Source organism: Hylobates moloch, unplaced genomic scaffold, assembly GCF_009828535.3.
Source record: "Hylobates moloch isolate HMO894 unplaced genomic scaffold, HMol_V3 SCAFFOLD_4, whole genome shotgun sequence".
NCBI classification, from domain to species: Eukaryota; Metazoa; Chordata; class Mammalia; order Primates; family Hylobatidae; genus Hylobates; species Hylobates moloch.
In genome coordinates, this window is record NW_026652279.1 from 596,935 (window position 1) to 620,462 (window position 23,528).

General features: G+C 52.5%; 2 protein-coding genes across 4 annotated transcripts in view; one reads left to right on the forward strand and one right to left on the reverse strand.

Moving 5' to 3' along the window:
- TALDO1 (transaldolase 1) lies at positions 1–18,864 on the forward strand. The gene is made up of 8 exons (XM_032149309.2): positions 1–154; positions 9,308–9,431; positions 12,654–12,761; positions 13,820–13,951; positions 17,198–17,373; positions 17,601–17,798; positions 18,140–18,285; positions 18,665–18,864. Exons 1-8 carry the CDS (start codon positions 58–60, stop codon positions 18,695–18,697), a joined length of 1,014 nt encoding a protein of 337 aa, XP_032005200.1. The 5' UTR covers positions 1–57; the 3' UTR covers positions 18,698–18,864.
- Positions 18,851–23,528, reverse strand: part of GATD1 (glutamine amidotransferase class 1 domain containing 1) — a 14,499-nt gene continuing 9,821 nt past the window's right edge. For 2 of the 3 annotated variants that reach the window (XM_032149322.2, XM_032149319.2), the window contains one exon: positions 18,851–21,687. In XM_032149322.2, the coding sequence (XP_032005213.1) occupies positions 21,515–21,687 (173 nt within the window). In that variant the 3' untranslated portion in view covers positions 18,851–21,514. The remainder of the gene's footprint in view (positions 21,688–23,528) is intronic. The other variant, XM_032149324.2, reaches the window with a different exon arrangement.

A 23,528-nucleotide genomic window follows, 5' to 3' on the forward strand; every position in this document is an offset into this window, starting at 1 on the left:
GGGCCGCCCGCGCGCCCGTCCCGTCGCCGCCGCCGCCGCAGCCCCCTCGGTCTTGCTATGTCGAGCTCGCCCGTGAAGCGTCAGAGGATGGAGTCCGCGCTGGACCAGCTCAAGCAGTTCACCACCGTGGTGGCCGACACGGGCGACTTCCACGGTGAGGACGGCGCGGAGCCCGGGCGCGGCGCAAGCGCCCTCCAGAGGCCCCGGCGCCCCGATTTCCCCGGGTCCCCAGTTCCGGGACGCGGACCGGGTGGCGGTGCCCCGGGCGGCTCGGTTCCGAGGGGAGTGAGCGCAGGTGCCGGATGTTGGGGCCAGGGGCGGCCGTGAGGGGAGCGGGGCCCGGGTCGGCCGTGAGGGGCTCGGGGCTGGGGTCAGCGGTGCGGGCGGTACTGACGGGTCCTTGCGAGCCGTGGGGCACGAAGCCGGAGCCCCAGCCTCGCCCTCCGCCCAGGGTGGGGTCGGCTGCGCCCTCAGACCCCGCACCCGGGACAGGCTGTGGGCAGCCCGCGGGAGCCCCTCTGTGCACCCTCATGGGTCGAGGCAGCTTTCAGAGCCTTTGAGTTCAGGAGAGATTCGGGGCAGAGCTTCGAGCTGACTTCCACGTGGCCAGTTTGTGGTCAGCCAGATGCAATTTTGTTGGGCTGATGTTGTCTGCAGAGCGGGGACATCAGGTATCTCTGACCAGAAGCTGCCGGTGCTGCCACCGCCCTTGGGCCCTGCGGTGCCCAGTGGGACAACCCCGTGGGCGGCAGGTGCCCGGCCTGCTGGACAGCCACCGCCAGGCGCACCGGGTGGGTAAAAGCCGGTGCCCATGAAAGCACAGGGTTGTTCCACTGTTAAATACTGGATTTTCCTGTGCTTGAGTTGTTTACATTGGAGAGAACTTGGAAAATACAAAGAAGGGTTATTTTATTAATACTTAGCTCTTCTGTCCTCTGCAGCGCAGAGTAGACGAGCCTTGTGTCTATGTTTTGTTGAGAACAAGTACTATTTTTTAAGAAAATCATGAAACGCCTCATGGATGAATGCTGTGAACACCTAATACGGAAGTGACTTCCTCTCTTTTCTGCTTTCTCATGATGACTTGAGAAACAGGCTTTAATTCCTCTTCGGTAACTGAGTAAGGGCATTGTTTATCTAGCAGAGCCTAGAGAGTGAATTGGCATGTTTGGCTGCTTAACCATAAAAAGATGGGGATTCAGTGACTGGCTTGGGGTGCCACAGTCTGCTCCGGACCCCTCTTTGGGTGATCCAAAGCTAGAGCTGTGAATCTCTCACACACACAGCCCTCTGTTGTAGTCCAGACCTCTCTCTTCATAAGAAAGAAAGCTCCAGAAAAGGGGCTATACATTTTTCTGCTGCTCAGTTTTTTCCCTTCTTAGCACTGAGAATAATTTGCAGTTTGCCTGGTGGACAGAGCATCTGTATTGTTCCTTGCTGGCCCTCGCCAGTTAGGGCAGAGCTGGTGCGGAGTGTCAGGTCCATTACACTTGGCAGTGCAGGGCCAATAAAGATGGATTTTCCTAAACCCACACCCATAGGAGGCCTGGGGATTCCTGGTTTTGTGGTTTTGTTTTGTATTGTTTTTTAAGAAATCTTCTGGCCCAGCGAGGTGGCTCACGCCTGTAATCCCAGCACTTTGGGAGGTCGAGGCAGGTGGATCACGAGGTCAGGAGTTCGAGACCAGCCTGACCAACATGGTGAAACCCTGTCTCTACTAAAAATACAAAAATTAGCTGGGTGTGGTGTTGCATGCCTGTAATCCCAGCTACTTGGGAGGCTGAGGCAGGAGAATCGCTGAACCCAGAAGGCGGAGGTTGCAGTGAGCCGAGATCACACCACTGCACTCCAGCCTGGGCGACAGAGCAAGACTCTGTGTCAAAAAAAAAAAACAAATCTTCTAAACCCAAGTCCTGACATTTTTTTTAATGAATATTAACAAAAAAATACATTCATTGATAGTATATGTTCATAAATGTTATGTAGTTGTAAAATAGTCTGTTGGGTTTGTGATCTGTATTTTGTGAAGTGAAGGTTCTCAACTCCTTGTGGGAGGGAGGCACAGGCCTCCGGAAATAGAATCGAAGCTGTGAATGCTCTTCCCACAATGTGATCCTCCCCATTTTGCATTCAGTTTAAGGGTCCCTGGACCCTGAAACCCATTTTTGCCCCAGTGGGCCTTGGTTTTGTTTTAATTTTGTAAAAGCCATTTGCCAAAAGCTGACTTTATCAAGGGATGATTTTACAGGACGAAATGGGCTGTTTTCAGTGCCTCATTCAGTGCATTCTGGCAGACCTGTGTCCGCACTGTGCCAAATGTCATGTTGAAATAAATGGTTATAGATGCACAACGGGCTTTTTCTTTTTTTCTTTTTTTTTTTTTTTTTGAGACGGAGTCTCGCTGTCACCCAGGCTGGAGTGCAGTGGCGCGATCTCCGCTCACTGCAGGCTCCGCCTCCCGGGTTCACGCCATTCTCCTGCCTCAGCCTCCCTAGTAGCTGGGACCACAGGCGCCCGCCACCTCGCCCGGCTAATTTTTTGCATTTTTAGTAGAGAAGCAGTTTCACCGTGTTAGCCAGGATGGTCTCGATCTCCTGACCTCGTGATCCGCCCGCCTCGGCCTCCCAAAGTGCTGGGATTACAGGCTTGAGCCACCGCGCCCAGCCGCTTTTTCTTAACTTGTCATGTTGAAATGGGTATAGATGCACAGAAGTTGCAAAATCAGCCCATACAGTCCTATGAACCCTTCAACCACTGTCCCCCGTGGTGACATCTCATGTGACCATGGCATGGCATCCACACCAGGAAGTGGGCACTGCTGTGACGCTGATGCTGTTATAGACTGCAGACCTGGCTCACGGCTCCCCAGTTTCCCCCTGCACTGGGGCAAGGAGGCTATGTGACAGTTTCATAAAGTGTGTAAATTCCTGTGACGGCTGTGACAGGACATAGCTGTCCCATTGTCACTGAGATCCCCGTGTCCTTGAGAGACCCCTCATTCCCTGTTCCCTGGCAACCTCTAACCTGTTCTCTACTTCTATAGTTTTGTCATTAAAGCACCCTTTGAAAGTACTTATTCCAGCCTGCGCAACATGGTAAAACCCTATCTCTACAAAAAGGAAAAAAAAAAAAAAGCCAGGCGTACTGGCGCACACCGTAGTCCCAGCTACTGAGGAGGCTGAGTTGGGAGGATCACTTAAGCCCAGGAGGTTGAGGCAGCAGCTAGCTGTGACTGCGCCACTGCACTCCAGCTTAGGAGACAAAGTGAGACCCTGTCTCAAAAAAAAAAAAAAGAAAAGATACTTATTTGCCAAATAAAGTTACTGAACTTGTGAACTTGGCCCGGGTGCGGTGGCTCAAGCCTATAATCCCAGCACTTTGGGAGGCCGAGGCAGGCGGATCGCGAGGTCAGGAGATCGAGACCATCCTAACACGGTGACACCTCGTCTCTACTAAAAATACAAAAAAATTAGGTGGGTGTGGTGGCGGGCACCTGTAGTCCCAGCTACTCAGGAGGCTGAGGCAGGAGGATGGCATGAACCTGGGAGGCGGAGCTTGCAGTGAGCCGAGATCGTGCCACTGCACTCCAGCCTGGGCGACAGAGTGAGACTCCGTCTCCAAAAAAAAAAAAAATAGTTACTGAACTGGCTAATCTGGAGCGATGGGCCATTCTATGTGTGTCAATGGCCATAACTCTTCACCTCCACTTTCCATTTGGACAGCCTGATGAACAAGACCCCAGGTTAAGCCTTGTTGGCTTCTTTGAATTCCTAGCTTGGTTATGTGAGAAAGAACTAATGTGTTAAAAGAAACAATAGTTTTAAGAATAAAGAAAACAATCCTTGGGTTTTTGTTTTTGGGGTTTTTTTTGAAACAGGGTCTTGCTCTGTCACCCAGGCTGTATAGTGGTGCAGTCACGTGGTACAACACGGCTAACTGCAGCCTTGACCTCCTGCGCTGAGGTGATCCCCCCACCTCAGCCTCCCAAGTAGTTGGGACTACAGATGTGCACCACCACTCCCAGCTAACAGTCCTTGTTGAAGATAACCATGTGGTATCTGTGTTGAAGTCAAAATAAAAGGTAGAGACGAATCTCTAAATTTAACGTTTTTTTTTTTGTTGTTGTTGTTTTTGAGACGGAGTCTCGCGCTCTCACCCAGGCTGGAGTGCAGTGGTGCGATCTCTGCTCACTGCAAGCCCCGCCTCCCGGGTTCCCGCCATTCTCCTGCCTCAGCCTCTCCTAGTAGCTGGGACTACAGACGCCCGCCACCACGCCCAGCTAATTTTTTGTATTTTTAGTAGAGACAGGGTTTCACCGTGTTAGCCAGGATGGTCTCGATCTCCTGACCTTGTGATCCGCCCACCTCGGCCTCCCGAAGTGCTGGGATTACAGGCGTGAGCCACCGCACCCGGCCTCTAAATTTAATGTTTTATTTGGGAAGAAAAAATTGCAGTTCAAGCAGACTGGGTGGTCTTCGATCCGTCCAAAGAACAAGAGAAAGTTGGGACCAGCCTCGGTGGCTCATTCCTGTAATCCCAGCACTTTGGGAGGCTGAGGCAGGAGGATTGTTTGGGCCTAGCAGTTTGGGACCAGCCTGGGCAACACAGTGAGACCACATCTCTACAAAAAATTTTTGGCTGGTGACTTACGCCTGTAATCACAGCACTTTGGGAGGCCGAGGCGGGTGGATCACCTGAGGTCAAGAGATCGAGACCAGCCTGGCCAACATGGTGAAACTCCATCTCTACTAAAAACACAAAAAATTAGCCGGGAATGGTGGCAGGTGCCTGTGCTACTCAAGAGGCTGAGGCGAGAACCTGGAAGATGGAAGTTGCAGTGAGCCGGGATCGCGCCACTGCACTCTAGCCTGGGCGACAGAGCGAGACTCCATCTCAAAATAACAATAATAATAATAATAATAATAAACCATCAACCTCGTTTTGAAGGTAATTTGATGTGTGTGCATGCATGCATGTGTGTGTACACAGTTCCTGTCTCATAACTCCCACAGCCCTGTTATAATGTTGGGGCACTCTAGGCCTTAGGAGCAGGCCTCAGAAAACAGAATTTCCATCACTGACCTTCTCCTCCTCTCCTTTCACCTGCTCCTTTCTCTCTTCAAGGGAGGAATCTTTCCTGCCTTTTTGTTTTGGAGCTGTCCATAAATAAATTCTGTACTTGCTTTTCTTTTTTTTTTTTTTTGAGGCGGAGTCTCACTCTGTCGCCCAGGCTGGAGTCAGTGGTGTGATCTCAGCTCACTGCAAGCTCCACCTCCCGGGTTCACGCCATTCTGCTTCAGCCTCCGGAGTAGCTGGGACTAAAGGCGCCCGCCACCACGCCCACCTAATTTTTTTTTTTATTTTTTATTTTTTTATTTTTTAGTAGAGACGGGGTTTCACCGTGTTAGCCAGGATGGTCTCCATCTCCTGACCTAGTGATCCGCCCTCCTCGGCCTCCCAAAGTGCTGGGATTACAGGCACAAGCCACCATGCCCGGCCATATACTTGCTTTTCTAATTGTGGGTCCTAAGACCCTCATTTCAGAAGGGGTCCCACCACATACCCTGGAGGAAGGATGTGCACAGAGGACAGTAAGAAGGTGAACACAGAGGCGTTGCTGGGTTTCCTCACTCGTTAGATGATAATATTTCAACAAGGCTGTCCATACTTCAGTCATGTCTCTCCAGTGGAGTCTCCATAAAAGGCCCAAGAGGACAGGGTTCAGGGAGCTTCCAAATACCTGAACACATGGAGCTTCCTGAAGGGTGGTGCACCCAGGGCGGGCGTGGAGGCGCCGTGCCCCTTCTCACATGCCCTGCCCTATGCGTCTCTTCCTCTGTGTCCTTTGTATAATAAGCCAGTACATGTGAGTAAGTGTTTCCCTTACTTCTGTGATCTGCTCCAGCAAATTAATGGAACACAAAAGTTAATTCAAGTTGGCAACCCCAACTTGAAGCCAGTGGGTCAGAAGTTCTGGAGCCCAGACTTGTGACTGGTGGGAAGTGGAGAATGGTTGGGTGGGACTAAGCCCTCAACCTGTGGGATCTGAGGCTGTCTCCAGGTAGACAGGGTTGGAATTGAATTGGAGGACGCCCAGCTGGTATCCACTGAAGAATTAATTGCTTGTTTGGTGCGTGGGGAGAAACCCCCACACACTGGTCACAGAAGTCGTCTGTGTTGATTATTCTGGGATGAGAGCAGAGGAACACAGTTCAGGTTGTTTCTTCAGAGGCTGGGTGCAGTGGCTCACGTGTGTAATCCCAGCAATTTGGGAGGCCAAGGTGGGTGGATCACCTGAGGTCAGGAGTTCGAGACCAGCCTGGCTAACGTGGCAAAACCCTGTCTCTACTAAAAATACAAAAAAAAAAAGGCCGGGCGAGGTGGCTTACACCTGTAATCCCAGCACTTTGGGAGGCTGAGGCGGGCGGATCACGAGGTCAGGAGATCGAGGCCATCCTGGCTAACACGGTGAAATCCCGTCTCTACTAAAAATACAAAAAACTAGCCAGGCGCGGTGGCGGGCGCCTGTAATCCCAGCTACTCGGGAGGCTAAGGCAGGAGAATGGCGTGAACCCGGGAGGCAGAGCTTGCAGTAAGCCGAGATAGCACCACTGCAGTCCGGCCTGGGCAAAAGAGTGAGACTCCGTCTCAAAAAAATAAAAATAAAAATACAAAAAAAACCCACAAAAACCAAAACCATAGCCTGGCGTGGTGGCTTTTGTGCCTGTAATCCCAGCTACTCAGGGGGCTGAGGCAGGAGACTTGTTTGAACCCAGGAGGTGGAGGTTGCAGTGAGCTGAGCTTGTGCCACTGCACTCCAGCCTGGGCAACAGTGCAAGACTCCGTCTTGGGAAAAAATAAAAAAATAAAAAAATACAAATACAAAAATTAGCCAGGCATCATGGTGTGTGCCTGTAGTCCCAGCTACTCAGGATGCTGAGGTAGGAGAATCACTTGAACCCTGGAGGAGGAGGTTGCAGTGAGGCGAGATCATTTCACTGCACTCCAGCCTGGATGACAGAGTGAGACTCTGTGTCAAAAAAAAAAAAAAAAAAAGCTACTCAGTGGCTACAAGTTTGGACTTTTTGAACTGTTCAGTTGGTTACTCTGAAGAAAAAAACTTTTTTATTTTTTTTGCAACAGAGTCTTGCTCCAGTGCCCAGGCTGTAGTGCAGGGGCACAATCGCGGCTCACTGCAACCTCCACCTCCCGGGTCCAAGCGATTTTCCTGCCACAGCCTCCCGAGTAGCTGGGATTATAGGCAGGCACCACCACGCCTGGCTAAATTTTGTATTTTTAGTAGGGACAGGGTTTTGCCATGTTAGCCAGGCTGGTCTCGAACTCCTGACCTCAAGTGATCCACCCCCGTTGGCCTCCCAAAGTGCTCCCAAGGTGTGAGCCACTGTGCCCAGCCACTGAGTAGCATTTTATGACTGGGTTGATTAAAGCAGAGATTGTCAGCTTTACAAAAGGGACCACCAGTACAATTTGGACAAAATCTTGGGACATTGTCAAAGTTGCCCACTCCGACTAAAAGGATTCTTAGGTCACGTTTTGTCAAGTTACCTGCAGAAGCTACTGAATGCGATATTTGTTTATTTATTTGTTTGTTTGTTTATTTATGAAACAGTCTCACTCTGTCACCCAGGCTGGAGTGCAGTGGCGCGATCTTGGCTCATTGCAACCTCCACCTCCCGGGTTCAAGCGATTCTCTTGCCTCAGCCTCCTGAGTAGCTGGGATTACAGGCATGTGCCACCACACCCAGCTCATTTTTGTATTTTTAGAGAGACTGGGTTTCACCATTTTGGCCAGGCTGGTCTCAAACTCCTGACCCCAGGCGATCTACCAGCCTTGGCCTCCTAAAATGCTGGGATTACAGGTATGAGCCACTGCACTCGGCCTGAATTTATTTTTTTAAGAGATGGGGTCTTGCTCTCTGGCCCAGGTGGGAGTGTAGTGGCATGATCATGGCTCACTGCAGTCTCAACCTCCTGGGCTCAAGCAATCCTCCTGCCTCAGCCTCTTGAGTAGCTGAGACTACAGGCATGCACTACCACACCTGGCTAATTTAGTCTTTTTTTTTTTTTTTTTTTGAGACGGAGTCTCGCTCTGTCACCCAGGCTGGAGTGCAGTGGCGCAATCTCGGCTCACTGCAAGCTCCGCCTCCCGGGTTCACGCCATTCTCCTGCCTCAGCCTCTCCGAGTAGCTGGGACTACAGGCGCCCGCCACCACGCCCGGCTAATTTTTTTGTATTTTTTAGTAGAGACGGGGTTTCACCGTGGTCTCAATCTCCTGACCTCGTGATCCGCCCGCCTCGGCCTCCCAAAGTGCTGGGATTACAAGCGTGAGCCACCGCGCCCAGCCTAATTTAGTCTTTTTATGAAACCTAAAAAGAATGATTGGTGAGTGATAGCAGTGGATAAAATTAGTCTTAAAGTTTAAGCAGTGCGGTTCAGCAACTATTAGATAAACTGGCTTCAGGTTAGAGGCCGCTTCAGCAGCTAGGCTTGCAGGTAATAATTTTTGGAGCAATGCTGTGTGTCCTGAGTGATTTTCCCCTTGGCTTCTTTTTTTTTTTTTTTTTTTGGAGACAGAGTCTCACTCTGCCACCCATGCTGGAGTGCAGTGGTGCGATCTCGGCTCACTGCAAGCTCCGCCTCCCGGATTCACGCCATTCTCCTGCCTCAGCCTCCGGAGTAGCTGGGACTACAGGTGCCCGTAACCACGCCCACCTAATTTTTTTGTATTTTTAGTAGAGACGGGGTTTCACCGTGTTAGCCAGGATGGTCTCGATCTCCTGACCTCGTGATCCACCCGCCTCAGCCTCCCAAAGTGCTGGGATTATAGGCGTGAGCCACTGCGCCTGGCTCGCCTTGGCTTCTTGACTCTGTTGTAGCTGGGTGTGGTGATAATGACCCAGTCCATAGGATCAGCGTTCACGTGTGGGTCATTGACTAGACCGTGTACCTCCTTGTGGTGGTACGGCAGTGGGACGCACATTTTCCTTTGGCCAGCGTTCTCCCAGCTGTCTCACCTCTCACTCCCATGCTGTTACAAGTCAGCTCTTGCAGGGGCATATTTGGTCTCTGGGCACTTAGTGTTTGTTGTTTCATCATTGTGCAAACAGCCGCCTCTTGATGAACCTTCAGTCACCCGGAAGAAGGTGTGAGAAGTGTGGCTGGACCCCGCTTTGGGAAATGCTCTGGACTCCCCTAACGTCCTGGGGAATTACAGGGTTCCTTCACGTGTTTCCAGTTGAAAGCAAGCGCCCCACTTACTTTGGCTTTTGAAAACTATTTCCCTAGCCATCGACGAGTACAAGCCCCAGGATGCTACCACCAACCCGTCCCTGATCCTGGCCGCAGCACAGATGCCCGCTTACCAGGAGCTGGTGGAGGAGGCGATCGCCTATGGCCGGAAGCTGGGCGGGTGAGTTCCTGGACTCGGGAGGGTCCCAGCTAGGCCCTCGTGCTAGTCTAGTTGGCCTTGCTTCCCTCCCTAACTGAATTTTAGTTCTCAAACACCATGAACTCAAGGGAAAAAAAAAACCCTATCTTTTTGCCTATTTTTGTTTATTGAAGTGTAATCTGCATGAAGTAATCTGCACCCACGGTAAATGAGCAGTTCAGAGTCTTGCCAATGTGTGTACCCTGTAAACACCACCCCAGTCAAGATGCAGAGCACTTGCAGACCCCCAGAGTCCCCTCCTCCCCTCCTGTGGTCAGTCTCCCCTGCTCTGGTAACACTTATCTTCTGGCTGTCATTTTATTTTTATTTTTATTTTTTTGAGATGGAGTCTCGCTCTGTCACCCAGGCTGGAGTGCAGTGGCGTGATCTCGGCTCACTGCAAGCTCCGCCTCCTGGGTTCACGCCATTCTCCTGCCTCAGCCTCTCCCAGTAGCTGGGACTACAGGTGCCCGCCACCACGCCCGGCTAATTTTTTGTATTTTTAGTAGAGACGGGGTTTCACCGTGGTCTCGATCTCCTGACCTCGTGATTCGCCCGCCTCGGCCTCCCAAAGTGCTGGGATTACAAGCGTGAGCCACCGCGCCCGGCCTATTTTTATTTTTATTTTCAAACGGAGTCTCGCTCTGTCACCCAGGCTGGAGTGCAGTGGCGCAATCTTGGCTCACTACAACTTCGGCCTCCCTGGTGCAAGCAATTCTCCTGCCTCAGCTTCCCAATTAGCTGGGATTACAGGTGTGTGCCACCACTCCTGGCTAATTTTTGTATTTTTTTTTTTTTTTTTTTTTGAGACAGAGTTTTGCTTTTGTTGTCCAGGCTGGAGTGCACTGGCACAATCTCGGCTCACCGCAACCTCTGCCTCCCAGATTCAAGCGATTCTCCTGCCTCAGCCTGCCGAGTATCTGGGATTCATGCGCCACCACACCCGGCTATAACTTTTGTATTTTTGGTGGAGACAGGGTTTCACCACGTTGGCTGGGCCGGTCTCGAACTTCTTACCTCAAGTGATCCGCCTCCCTTGGCCTCCCACAGTGCTCGGATTACAGACGTGAGCTACCGTGCCTGGCTTTTAAATTTTTAAATAGCTTTTATAACTCCTAGAATGTTCTCTGGCACCTATTTGCAGTAGGTCCCCACTCCCTTACCCAACCAAGCAACTGTAGAGCCCTCTTCCTGCCTGTGGCTTTGCATATTTTAGATGTCATTTTAGATTCTCTTCAGGGTAATAATTCAAAGCTTGAAGATGGTGCCGAGCAGGCAACGTGGGCACCACACAGGAGCAGGTCCCTCTCTGGTACTGGCTTTGCTTAGGTCCAGGTGGCTGGTGAGTGGCTCCCCTGACCATGTTGTGACAGCCACTCTGGACACTGAGTCTGACCCTCTCCTCTCTCTTCTTAGCTCCCTTTTCCTCCTCTCGTGGTGTTGCGCCCGTGGCATAGGTGAGGCCTTGGTGCCCCTGTTATTGGGTGACATTGGTGCCTTTGCTGGGCTGGGTGATCAACAGATGAGCCCTGCACCTATGTCCAGGTGGCCCAAGAATTTTTTTTTTTTTGAGATAGAGTTTGGCTCTGTCAGTCACCTAGGCTGGAGTGCAGTGTCGCAATCTCAGCTCACTGCAGCCTCTACGTCCTGGGCTCAAGCCAGCTTCCCACCTCAGCCTCCCCAGTAGCTGGGACTACAGGTGCACGCCACCACACCTGGCTAATACTTGTTTTTAGAGGCAGGGTTTCGCCATGTTGCCCTAGCCGGTTTCGAACTCCTGAGCTTGAGCAGTCTGCCCACCTTGGCCTGCCAGACTGCTGAGATTACAGGCGTGAGCCACTGCACCCAGTCTGGCCCAAGAATTGTAAGCCCTGAGCGTCTAGCTGAAGATCTTCCTGTGTGTAGTGTGCTAACAAGGCTGCTCAGATTTTGGAACAGCATCATGGACTTCACCTGGTGTCTGTCCAGTGACTTTGAAGAGATTGAAAATACAATATTTTGCAAGTGCCAAAAGATAGAAGGATGCAGTTTGGGATGATCAAAAGAGCTCTGGAGATGGATGGTGATGGTTGTACAGAACTGTGAATGTGCTGAATACATTTAAAAATGGCGGGCTGGGGGCAGTGGTGCACGCCTGTAACCCCAGTGCTGTGGTAGCCAAGATGGGAGGATCCCTTCAGCCTAAGGGTTCGAGAACAGTCTAGGCAATAGGGCAAAACTCTGTCTCGACAAAAAAATATAAAAATTAGCTGGGCATGGGCCAGGCGCAGTGGCTCACGCCTGTAATCCCAGCACTTTGAGAGGCCGAGGCAGGCGGATCACGAGGTCAGGAGATCGAGACCAGCCTGGCTAACACGGTGAAACCCCGTCTCTACTAAAAATACAAAAAAATTAGCCGGGCGTGGTGGCGGGCGCCTGTAGTCCCAGCTACTCAGGAGGTTGAGGCAGGAGAATGGCGTGAACTGCAGGGGGCAGAGCTGGTAGTGAGCCGAGATTATGCCACTGCACTCCAGCCTGGGCGACAGAGCGAGACTCCGTCTCAACAAAACAAAACAAAGCAATTAGCTGGGTATAGAGGTGTGCAGCTGTAGTCCCAGCTCCTCGGGATGCTGAGGCAGGAGGATCACTCGAGCCCGGGAGGCCAAGGCTGCAGTGAGCCATAATCACACCACTGCACTCCAGCCTGATCTGGAGACCGTCTTGGGGAAAAAAAGGATAAGCTTGGAAATTTTATGTTATATGTACTGTTTGGCCACAATAAAAAAAATGTTTTAAGAGAAGAAAGATGGAGAGAAGGAAATTTGGCAAAGAAATAACAGAATTTATTTTGTAGAGTCTTGTGCACTTGAACCTCAGAAGCTTCTTTTTTCTTTTTCTTGAGACGGAGTCTCGCTCTGTTGCCCAGGCTGGAGTGCAGTGGCGTGATCTCTGCTCACTGCAAGCTCCGCCTCCCGGGTTCACGCCATTCTCCTGCCTCAGCCTCCCAAGTAACTGGGACCACAGGCACCCGCCACCACGCCCAGCTAATTTTTTAATATTTTTAGTAGAGACAGGGTTTCACCGTGTTAGCCAGGATGGTCTTGATCTCCTGACCTCATGATCCGTCCGCCTCGGCCTCCCAAAGTGCTGGGATTACAGGCGTGAGCCACTGCGCCTGGCGAACCTCAGAAGCTTCTAACCTGCTTTTTTCCCTTTGAATTTCAGGTCACAAGAGGACCAGATTAAAAATGCTATTGATAAACTTTTTGTGTTGTTTGGAGCAGAAATCCTAAAGAAGATTCCGGGCCGAGTATCCACAGAAGTAGACGCAAGGTAAGGATGCTTGCTCCTGCACTGAACGGGCTGGTCAGGTGTCCACAGTTGCACACGTGGATGCCAACGTGAGATCAAGGGGCTGCTCCACCCATGGTCTTCATCCCAAGGGCTCAAGAGAAGGTTTATTTTGAGCTCTCCTGCAGCTGGTAGTGATGACCAAGAGCTCCTTGTTTAGCAACTGATCTCTAATGTTTTTTATTTTTATTTGTTTATTTTTGAGATGGAGTCTCACACTGTCACCCAGGCTGGAGTACAGCGGCGCAATCTCAGCTCACTGCAACCTCTGCCTCCCGACTTGAAGCATTTCTCTGCGTCAGCCTCCCAAGTAGCTGAGATTACAGGCACCTGCCACCACGCCCGGCTAATTTTTTGTATTTTTAGTAGAGATGGGGTTTCACTGTCTTGGCCAGGCTGGTCTTGAACTCCTGACCTCATGATCCGCCTGCCTCGGCCTCCCAAAGTGCTGGGATTACAGGCATGAGCCACTGTGCCCGGCTGCGAGTGTTTTTTGTTTTTATTTGTTTGTTTTTTGAGACAGAGTCTCGCTCTGTCACCAGCGTAGAGTGCAGTGGCACGATCTCAGCTCACTGCAACCTTCGCCTCCTGGGTTCAAGCGATTCTCCTGCCTCAGCCTCCTGAGTAGCTGGGACTACAGATGCCCACCATCATACTCAGCTAACTTTTTTGTATTTTTAGTAGCGACAGGGTTTCACCATGTTGGCCAGGATGGTCTCGATCCCTTGACCTCGTGATCTTCCCGCCTCAGCCTCCCAAAGTGTTGGGATTACAGGCGTGAGCCACCGCGTCCGGCCTAGTGTTTTCTTAATACAAATTACAGCCTTTGGATCCCACTGAGGACCTTTGTTTGTGAGACTGCGTGTGAGTTGCTGTCAGAGCCATTCTGCAAACCTCAAGTGAGGGGAAGGCTGGGGGCAGTGGTTGGTGCTTACGGTGGTGCAGCTCAAAACTGACGGGCAGACACCTGGCCTCCAGCTTGCTGTGCGTGGTGGGTAACCTGTGTGATCTGAGGGGTTGGGTTCTTCTTGCTCCTACAGGCTCTCCTTTGATAAAGATGCGATGGTGGCCAGAGCCAGGCGGCTCATCGAGCTCTACAAGGAAGCTGGGATCAGCAAGGACCGAATTCTTATAAAGCTGTCATCAACCTGGGAAGGAATTCAGGCTGGAAAGTAAGTGGTCCCCCACAAGGAAGGAGCTCTCAGAGATTTTTCCTGTGTTGTTGGGGCAGGGTCTACATGGCATCAGGCAAATTTGACTCTCTCAGCCCTGGGGAATGCCAGACTGGGGAGCACAGCCCACAGCTTGGACTTGACCAGCTGATGTCAGCCTAGATCTGCCCTCTGCTCCAGAGCCAGCTCCCTCACTTGCTGGTGAGGAAATGAGGGATTTCCCAGGAAGTACCATCCACCACCCAGCAGAGAAGAAAAGCCACTAGTTAGCACCTGCAGATTCAGATTCTTTTTTTTTTTTTTTTTTTTTTTGGGAGACAGAGTCTTGCTCTGTCACCCAGGCTGGAGTGCAGTGGCGCAATCTCAGCTCACTGCAAGCTCCGCCTCCCAGGTTCACACCATTCTCCTGCCTCAGCCTCCTGAGTAGCTGGGACTACAGGCGCCCACCACCACGCCCGGCTAATTTTTTGTATTTTTAGTAGAGACGGGGTTTCACCGTGTTAGCCAGGATGGTCTCGATCTCCTGACCTCGTGATCCGCCCACCTCGGCCTCCCAAAGTGCTGGGATTACAGGCGTGAGCCACCACACCCGGCGATTCAGATTCTTTCATTCCTCTGTCCTGATCAACACAAGCCTATGTTTACATGATTTTTAAAAAGTAAACTACTGTTATATAAAATATATGCTGCCTGGGCAAGATGGCTCATGCCTGTAATCCCACCAATTTGGGAGGCTGAGATGGGAGGATCACTTGAGCCCAGGAGTTCCAGACCAGCCTGGGCAACAAAGTGAAACCTTGTCTCTACAAAAATATAAAGAAATTTTAGGCTGGGCACGGTGGCTCACACCTGTAATCCCAGCACTTTAGGAGGCCAAGGTGGGGGGAGCACGAGGTCAGGAGATCGAGACCATCCTGGCTAACATGGTGAAACCCTGTCTCTACTAAAAAATATAAAAAATTAGCCGGGCGTGGTGGCACACACCCGTAGTCCCATTTAGGAGGCTGAGGCAGGAGAATTGCTTGAACCCAGGAGGCGAAGGTTGCAGTTAGCTGAGATCACACCACTGCACTCCAGTCTGGGTGACAGAGGAAGACTCCATCTCAAAAAAAAAAAAAAAACTTTTAGGCCGGGCGTGGTGGCTCATACCTGTAATCCCAGCACTCTGGAAGGCTGAGGTGGGTAGATCGCCTGAGGTCAGGAGTTCGAGACCAGCCTGGCCAAGATAGTGGAACCCCATCTCTACCAAAACTACAAAAAATTTAGCTGGGCGTGGTGGCAGGTGCCTGTAATCCTAGCTACTTGGGAGGCTGAAGCAGGAGAATAACTTCAACGGAGGTGGAGGTTGCAGTGAGCTGAGATTGCACCATTGTACTCCAGCCTGGGCAACAGAACGAGACTCCATCTCAAAAAAAAAAAAAAAAAAAAGGAAAAGAAAAACTAGCCCAACCCCTGTGATTCCAGCTACTTGGGAGGCTGAGGCGGGAGGATCACTTGAGCCCGGGAGGTTGAGGTTCCAGTAGCTATGATGGCACCACTGCACTCCAGCCTGGGTGACAGTGAGACCCTGTCTCAGAAAAACCAAACCAAACATATGTATGTTCAGAGTGGAAGAGACAGTAAATGTATAAAACAAAGTAAAACTCCGCTATGATGTTCTCACCCAGAAGTAGCCAATGCTATACTCAGATAATTCACATCAGGAAGAGGTGTTTTGTTTCCACATCTGTGTGTTTGCATGTTCTACCACCTGCCATCACTGACCTGCTCTGAGATAGCATCTCACTTTTTCACCATGGCTGGAGTGCAGTGGCACGAACTGGGCTCACTGCAGCCTTGACTCCAGGCTCAAGCAATCTTTCCACCTCAGTCCCCCAAGTGGCTGGGACGACAAGCACGCACACCACTCCTGGGTAATTTCACCATGTTCCCCAGGCTGGCCTCGAACCCCTGGGCTCAAGAGATCTCTACCCATCTTGGCCTCCCAAAGTGCTGGGATTACAGGCCTAAGCCATTGTGCCTGGCCTCATTTGTGTGTGTGTGTGTTTTTTGTTTTGTTTTGTTTTTTGAGACGGAGTTTTGCTCTCGTCCAGGCTGGAGTGCAATGGTGCTATCTCGGCTTACTGCAACCTCCACCTCTGGGGTTCAAGAGATTCTCCTGCCTCAGCCTCCGGAGTAGCTGGGATTACAGGCAGGTGCCATCACTCCCGCCTAATTTTATATTTCTAGTAGAGATGGGGTTTCTCCATGTTAGTCAGGCTGGTCTGGAACTCCCAAGCTCAGGTGATCCGCCCGCCTCGGCCTCCCAAAGTGTTGGGATTACAGGTGTGAGCCACTGCACCTGGCCGGCCCATTTGTTTTTATATGTTAGAAAATACTCCATTTTATGGATAGGCCACAGTTATTCCTCTGTTGATGGACACCTGGTCGGTTTCCATTTCTGGGGCTGTGAGGTATACTGCTGCTATGAACACATCTGCAGCTGTGAACACAGATGTACAAGTTTTGTCCTGGACACGTGTTTTTGTTTCTCGTGGGCATATGCCTAGGAGCGGAGTCTCTGGGTGACTGCTGGAGGAACTGCAGGCTGTTTCCCAACTCATCTGTGCCATCTGCTGTCCCCCTCGAACACCCCCGTGTGGCCATGTGGCAGAGGCGCCTGGGGAGGGAACTTGTGTCTGAAGGTGCCTGAGCAGAGTCTTGGCTGTCTCATCCCATGCCCCAGCCACATGGCAAAGTCTGGGCACTGCCCTTTCCTTGGGGATCAGCCCCAGGATGTCCAAAGTGCACTGGGATTTGGGCAAGGGGCCTAGTGTGGCCAAGGGGCTCCTCTCAGCAGAAACCAGGGTGCTATGGGCCTGCTGCGGGGTGGCCCCAGGAACAGCTAGGGTGGAACAGGGTGAGGACTGGAATGTGGTCAGAGACGACTCAGTGGTTCTAGCCTGGGAGCTGAGCCCTGGTGAGTTCTGGGATGAGGTGATGGCCTGGCGCAAGAGCATGGGCACCCAGAGGGCCTCCCTTGCCTTTGTCTATTGTGTAATGTGGGCTGGAGAAAATCCTGGTCACCCATAACCCACTATCCACCTAGAACCCTCTTGAGTGTTACAGATTTGTTCTTAACAATGGCATGAGCCTGTTCCTGCCTTTTTAGCTTAAGGCCCGTGAGCATCGTTGGCAGCCTGTGGCTCTGGGTGGGCACCTGACCTGCATTCACCTGCCCCGCCCTCACCTGTCCCCGCCCTGCAGGGAGCTCGAGGAGCAGCACGGCATCCACTGCAACATGACGTTACTCTTCTCCTTCGCCCAGGCTGTGGCCTGTGCCGAGGCGGGTGTGACCCTCATCTCCCCATTTGTTGGGCGCATCCTTGACTGGCATGTGGCAAACACCGACAAGAAATCCTACGAGCCCCTGGAAGACCCTGGTGAGGGTCCCTCTGTGGTAATGGGGTAAGGGGAACAGCCTCAGCAGCACCTCAGGCAGGAAGAGCCCGGGACGGAGCTGCTGCATCAACAAGCAGTGAGGTGCGCAGGTCGGCACGGGGCGGGCAGGGGTGGCGGCTCAAGGTAGTGCAGCCAGCAGGCACTGGGAGGGCAGGTGGGGTGGTACCTCTGCTGAAGCCTTGCTGGTCACAGCTTGGTCTCTTTCCAGGGGTAAAGAGTGTCACTAAAATCTACAACTACTACAAGAAGTTTGGCTACAAAACCATTGTCATGGGTGCCTCCTTCCGCAACACGGGCGAGATCAAAGCACTAGCCGGCTGTGACTTCCTCACCATCTCACCCAAGCTCCTGGGAGAGCTGCTGCAGGACAACACCAAGCTGGTGCCTGTGCTCTCAGCCAAGGCGGGTGAGGCCCCACTGCCCAGCTGTGGCTGCTGCTCGGGCAAGGCCAGCACTGCCCTGCCGCGCTGCCCTGTGGGTGATCCCTCCCACCTGTGGGGCGAGCTCATCTCGGGAGACATGAGGGTGAAGTAGACCTCAGCGGAGGGCTTGGCTTCCCTAACACATCTCACTCAAGTCGTCAGCCAAGGCTATGGGCTGAACGCCACTTCCAGCATGAGCCTTGCTGGGGCCGAGGCCTGGCCCTGGTGGGAGATGCTTGGGTGCAGCAGTTCAGGCCCTCAGCCCAAGGGGCCAAGGCGGGCAGGGACATGGAGCAGGCATGGAAGGCTGGTTCTTGTCCCCCAGCCCAAGCCAGTGACCTGGAAAAAATCCACCTGGATGAGAAGTCTTTCCGTTGGTTGCACAACGAGGACCAGATGGCTGTGGAGAAGCTCTCTGACGGGATCCGCAAGTTTGCCGCTGATGCAGTGAAGCTGGAGCGGATGCTAACAGTGAGTGTTGTGTGTGGGCGGCCACATAATGCCAAGCCCCATGAGAGCCCGGGCCTGGGCGTCAGGGTTGAAGCTGGGCAGAGTTAAAACTTCAGTGAGACCCCAGGTCTCAATTCACGTGCTGTCCAGCAAGTGGGGCCTGTTGAGGCCATCCCAGGGTGGAGGGTGCGTGGCACCCAGGGGTGCCCCCGGGATGCTTGGTGGGTCTTGGCTCCTCTCTGGCCTGTGTGGTGACTGTGGTGTTGGCCACCCTATGGCCCTGGCCCCCACAGAGTGCAGACCCCACAAGGGCCTCCCTCCTTCCACATGGTGCCTTGTGAGGCTTCATGGTGCAGAAGGCAGGGTGGGGAGACACAGCTCATGCTGTATTTGTTTCTAGGAACGAATGTTCAATGCAGAGAATGGAAAGTAGCGCATCCCTCAGGCTGGACTCCAGATCTGCACCGCCGGCCAGCTGGGGTCTGACTGCACATAGCTTCTGATGAATCTTGCGTTTTTTACAAATTGGAGCATGGACAGATCATAGATTTCTGATTTTATGTAAAATTTTGCCTAATACATTAAAGCAGTCACTTTTCCTGTGCTGTTTCATTCACTGTCTCCGTCCCCTTTGTCCCCTAAGCATTACCTGCCCCAGCTGTGATGGGCTGTAACCTAGGTTAGGACTCAGAGATGGGGTCGGGGTCAGGGTACCCCAGACACAACCCACCGCCTGGGCCACCACCTGGGAACCCAGCTCAGGGTTGGTGCTGGGAGGGCATTGGTGGAGTTAGGCAAAGGACAGGCTTCTGATGCCAGGGGCTCCCAAGATGCTGTCCCAGGTGGGTCACAGATGAACAATGAAACAGTCTCAAGCCTCCAAGCATGGGCAGATGTGGATGCCTCCCAGAGGAGCAGTCCCAGCCGGACCCTCCCTCTTGCTTTTGAGGGCCTGGGCCTCCTGTTCGTCAAGGCTGCCCTGCCCATGCCCCCTGCCCTGCTCCTGTCCTGTTGTGGCTGAGACCTTGCATGGCATGCCACGTTCCTGCATGGGGTCATGGCGCCACCTGTGGGGGCAGCACGACATGCACCAGCCACTGGCCTTGAAGTCGCCACCCCCATTTTTTTTGTTGTTTGAGACGGAATCTCACTCTGTCGCCCAGGCTGGAGTGCGCCCAGGCAGTGGTGCGATCTCGGTTCCTTGCAACCTCCGCCTCCTGGATTCAAGAGATTCTCTTGCCTCAGCCTCCTAAGTAGCTGGGATTACAGGCACCCACCACAACACCCGGCTAATTTTTGTATTTTTAGTAGAAACGGGGTTTCACCATGTTGGCCAGGCTGGTCTCAAACTCCTGACCTCAAGTGACGTGCCTGCTTCGGGCTCCCAAAAGTGCTGGGACCACTGCATCTGGCTCACCCTGTTTTTGATTTTTTTTTTTTTTTTTTTGAGACAGAGTCTCACTCTGTCACCCAGGCTGGAGTGCAGTGGTGCGATATCGGCTCACCGCAACCTCCGCCTCCCAGGTTCAAGCGATTCTCCTGCCTCAGCCTCCCGAGTAGCTGGGATTACGGGCGCCCGCCACCATGCCTAGCTAATTTTTGTATATTTAGTAGAGACGGGGTTTCACCATTTTGGCCAAGCTGGTCTTGAACTCCTGACCTTGTGATCCACCCACCCTGGCCTCCCAAAGTGTCGGGATTACAGGCATGAGCCACTGGCCCAGCCTCTCCATGTTTTTCAATACAGGGCCTCACTCTGTTGCCCAGGCTGGAGTGCAGCGGTGCAATCTTGGCTCACTGTAGCCTCCACCTCCCAGGCTCAAGTGATCCTCCCGCCTGTATTTGAGACTACAGGCATGCACCACCATGCATGGCTAATTTTCTATTTTTTGTAGAGATGGGGTCTCACCACACTGCCTAGGCTGGTCTCGAACTCCTAAGCTCATGCGATCCTCCTGCTGCGGCCTCCTAAAGTGCAGGGATTACAGGCCTGAGCCACTGCACCCAGCCACCTTTATGGATCCTAAACCAAACCTGAAACTCAGTGCAGCAGCCCCAGCCCTGCAAATAGTTCGTCAACTGGAGTTTGAATGCAATGGGTTGCACTACGAAGGGCTTGGTGGGGGCAGTGATGGGTGGTCTATGTGGTGGTCCCTCTGTTCCTAGAAACATTACAGGGCGAGTGCCACAACGAGTCCTGGTCGGGCTGCAGGGAGAACAAGGCAAGGGGGCTCCTGGACCCACATCTGTCCAGCCTCCCAGTTGTGGACATGAAAGGCCCACCTTGCCAGTGATCCAAGGACTGTCCTGGGCCCCACCCAGAAATCAGCAGGGGACCTCCTCATGGCTCTAGGGCAGCCCCTTCCTCCTCCCCTCCCTGGAAGCCTCTGTCAGGTCTAGGCCCCTGTGCCCCATGCCATTTTGCAGGCTGCAAGTTAGTCCTTCTGGCTCCAGGGATGCCAGGCACTGCAAAAGGAGGGTCATTTGAGCCCCCATTTGCTAGGGTCTGGAGCAGCTTCTGGACCTGCCCCCACTCCTCCAAGGGCAGGGACAGCACTGGGCTGTAGGATGGAGCTGCAGCTTCTTGCCCTCAACCTAAAGCACGCTACCCTACCTTACACCAGGCATCTGGCTGCCGCTCCTCAGTTCCAGCCTGGGTTGGGCATGCCTCACCCATACAGGGTGCAGAGGGGACAACCCTGGGGGAGAGCAGCAGGCCAGGGAGGCAGCTTGAGCTGCCAGTGCCCTTGATCAAGACCAGTGCAGGGCTCCTCCTGGGGTGGAGAGCTGAGTGGGCAGAGCCCTCCCCACACCAACCCCCCACTGCTGAAGAGTCCCTCCCACCCTTCAATGCTTCCCACCGTAGGCCAGGCCTCTGCCTCTGAGCCGGTCAACAGGCTAAGTCCCAAGACGACATCAAAGGTCTCGTGGCTCCCAATTATTAACAGCACCATTATCTCCAAGGAGACCCAGCAGAATGGGGCTCTGGGGATGTGACTAAGTTTGTGAGTGTTGTTTGCAAACATCAAGTTCACCCACTTGCCCCTATGATTCAGTCATCTTAGAACTGTGAAACCATCACCCCAAAGTGAAATCTCATACCTATTTGTCCCCATTCCCAGCCTCAAACAATCTACTTTCTGTCTGACTTACATTTTCTGGGTATTTCACAAAAATGGAATCACAGGGCAAAGGCCTTTTGAGACAGGCTTCTTTCACTCACTCAGCATTCTGTCCAGGTCCGCCCACATCACGGAACGTAAAAGAACTTCACCCCTAGCCAGGCATGGTGGTGTGTCCCTGCAGTCTCGTCTACTGGGGAGGCTGAGGTGGAAGGATCACTTGAGGCCAGTTCACGGCTGCAGCGAGCAGTAACTGTGCCTGTGAATAGTCGCACTCCAGCCAGGGCAATATAGCAAGATCCTATTAAAGATAAATTCATTCCGTTTTAATAGCCAAATAATCCACCACATGAATACACTGCTCTTATTAATAGATACCAATGATTATTAAACATATTGACAACCCATTGTTTGTATGAAAACTTATCCATTATCATGAGCAGTTCTGCTGTGAACACCAGGACACCGTTTGTATGCAGCTGCATGGTTTTATTCCTCGTGGGTAGATGAACACACACGGGTATATGGGGAAATCCTCACCCGCCCTCTGCTGCTCTTCTAGAGGTTCTGTCCTCTTGCTTTCCTCCTCTGCCCCAGCCTGGTGCTGCCCCAAGCCCTGCCCTGGCAGAGAGAGAACTGGGCACAGCAGGGAGGCCCTCCAAGCCAGATGCCTTGCACGCAGCTGAGGAATGACGCGGGGGCCTGCAGGCAGCTCACTCAGAGACAAGTCTGTGGGGCCCCGTGTCAGAACCCACTTCACATCCCAAAGCCCCACCTGCTTTGATCTTCAGTGCTGGGCTCAATGTCAGATCTGGCTGACCAGAGCGGCTCAGTGAGGCTCACTGGCTCTTCATCCACCCTGCTGTGGCCTGAGCATGTCCCCCCCAGAACCCACCTGCTTAAGTCCTCACCTGCAAGGGGATGGTATTAGGTGGGGCATTTGGGAGGTCATCCGGTCACAGGGAAGGGGCACAGCCTCATGATGGGACCATCACCCTTAAAAAAGAGGCTGCATCTGCTGGTGCTTTCATCTTGGGCTTCCAGCCTCCAAAACTGAAACTGATTTCTGTTGTTTATAAGCCACAAGGTTTACAGTATTTTTTCTTTTTTTTTTTTTTTTGAGATGGAGTCTTGCTCTGTCACCCAGGCTAGAGTGCAGTGGCGTGATGTCAGCTCACTGCAACCTCCGCCTCTCGGGTTCAAGCGATTCTCCTGCCTCAGCCTCCCAAGTAGATGGGATTACAGGCGCCCACCATCGTGCCCGGCTAATTTTTGTATTTTTAGTAGAGACGGGGTTTCACTGTCTTGGCCAGGTTGGTCTCGAACTCCTGACCTCAGGTGATCCACCTGCCTCAGCCTCCCAAAGTGCTGGGATTACAGGCGTGAGCCACCGTGCCCAGCCAGTTTACGGTATTTTCTTATAGGAGCCCAAATGGACTAGGACATTAAAACATGAGTTCGCCTGCAATCCCAGCACTTTGGGAGGCCGAGCGGGCAGATCACGAGGTCTAGAGATCGAGACCATCCTGGCCAACATAGTGAAACGCCATCTCTACTGAAAATACAAAAATCAGCTGGGCGTAGTGGCACGCACCTGTAGTCACAGCTACTCGGGAGGCTGAGGCAGGAGAATTGCTTGAATCTGGGAGGCAGAGGCAGAGGTTGCAGTGAGCCGAGATCAAGCCACTGCACTCCAACCTGCCAACAGAGCAAGACTCCATCTCAAAAAAAAAAAAAAAAAAAGGAAAAATACAAAAATTAGCTGGGTGTGATGGTGTGCACCTGTAGTCCTAGCTACTCGGGTGGCTAAGGCAGGAGAATCACTTGAACCCGGGAGGCAGAGGTTGCAGTGAGCCAAGATTGTGCCACTGTGTTCCAGCCTGGCGACAGAATAAGACTCCATCCAAAAAATAAAATAAAAATAAAATAGTACTTGTTAGCCGGGCATGGTGGTTCACTCCTGTAATCCCAGCACTTTGGGAGGCTGAGGGAGGTGGATCACCTGAGGTCAGGAGTTCAAGACCAGCCTGGCCAACATGATGAAACCCCATCTCTACTAAAAATACAAAAATTAGGCCAGGCGCAGTGGCTCACGCCTGTAATCCTAACACTTTGGGAGGCCAAGGCAGGAGGATCACTTGA

Bases quoted from the DNA above. Each gene is read 5' to 3' on its own strand.
- TALDO1 (XM_032149309.2), top strand. From the start codon at position 58: ATGTCGAGCTCGCCCGTGAAGCGTCAGAGGATGGAGTCCGCGCTGGAC. The intron at 9,432-12,653 runs GTGAGTTCCTGG...TTTGAATTTCAG, and splicing joins TATGGCCGGAAGCTGGGCGG to GTCACAAGAGGACCAGATTA. The intron at 17,799-18,139 runs GTGAGGCCCCAC...CTTGTCCCCCAG, and splicing joins TGTGCTCTCAGCCAAGGCGG to CCCAAGCCAGTGACCTGGAA.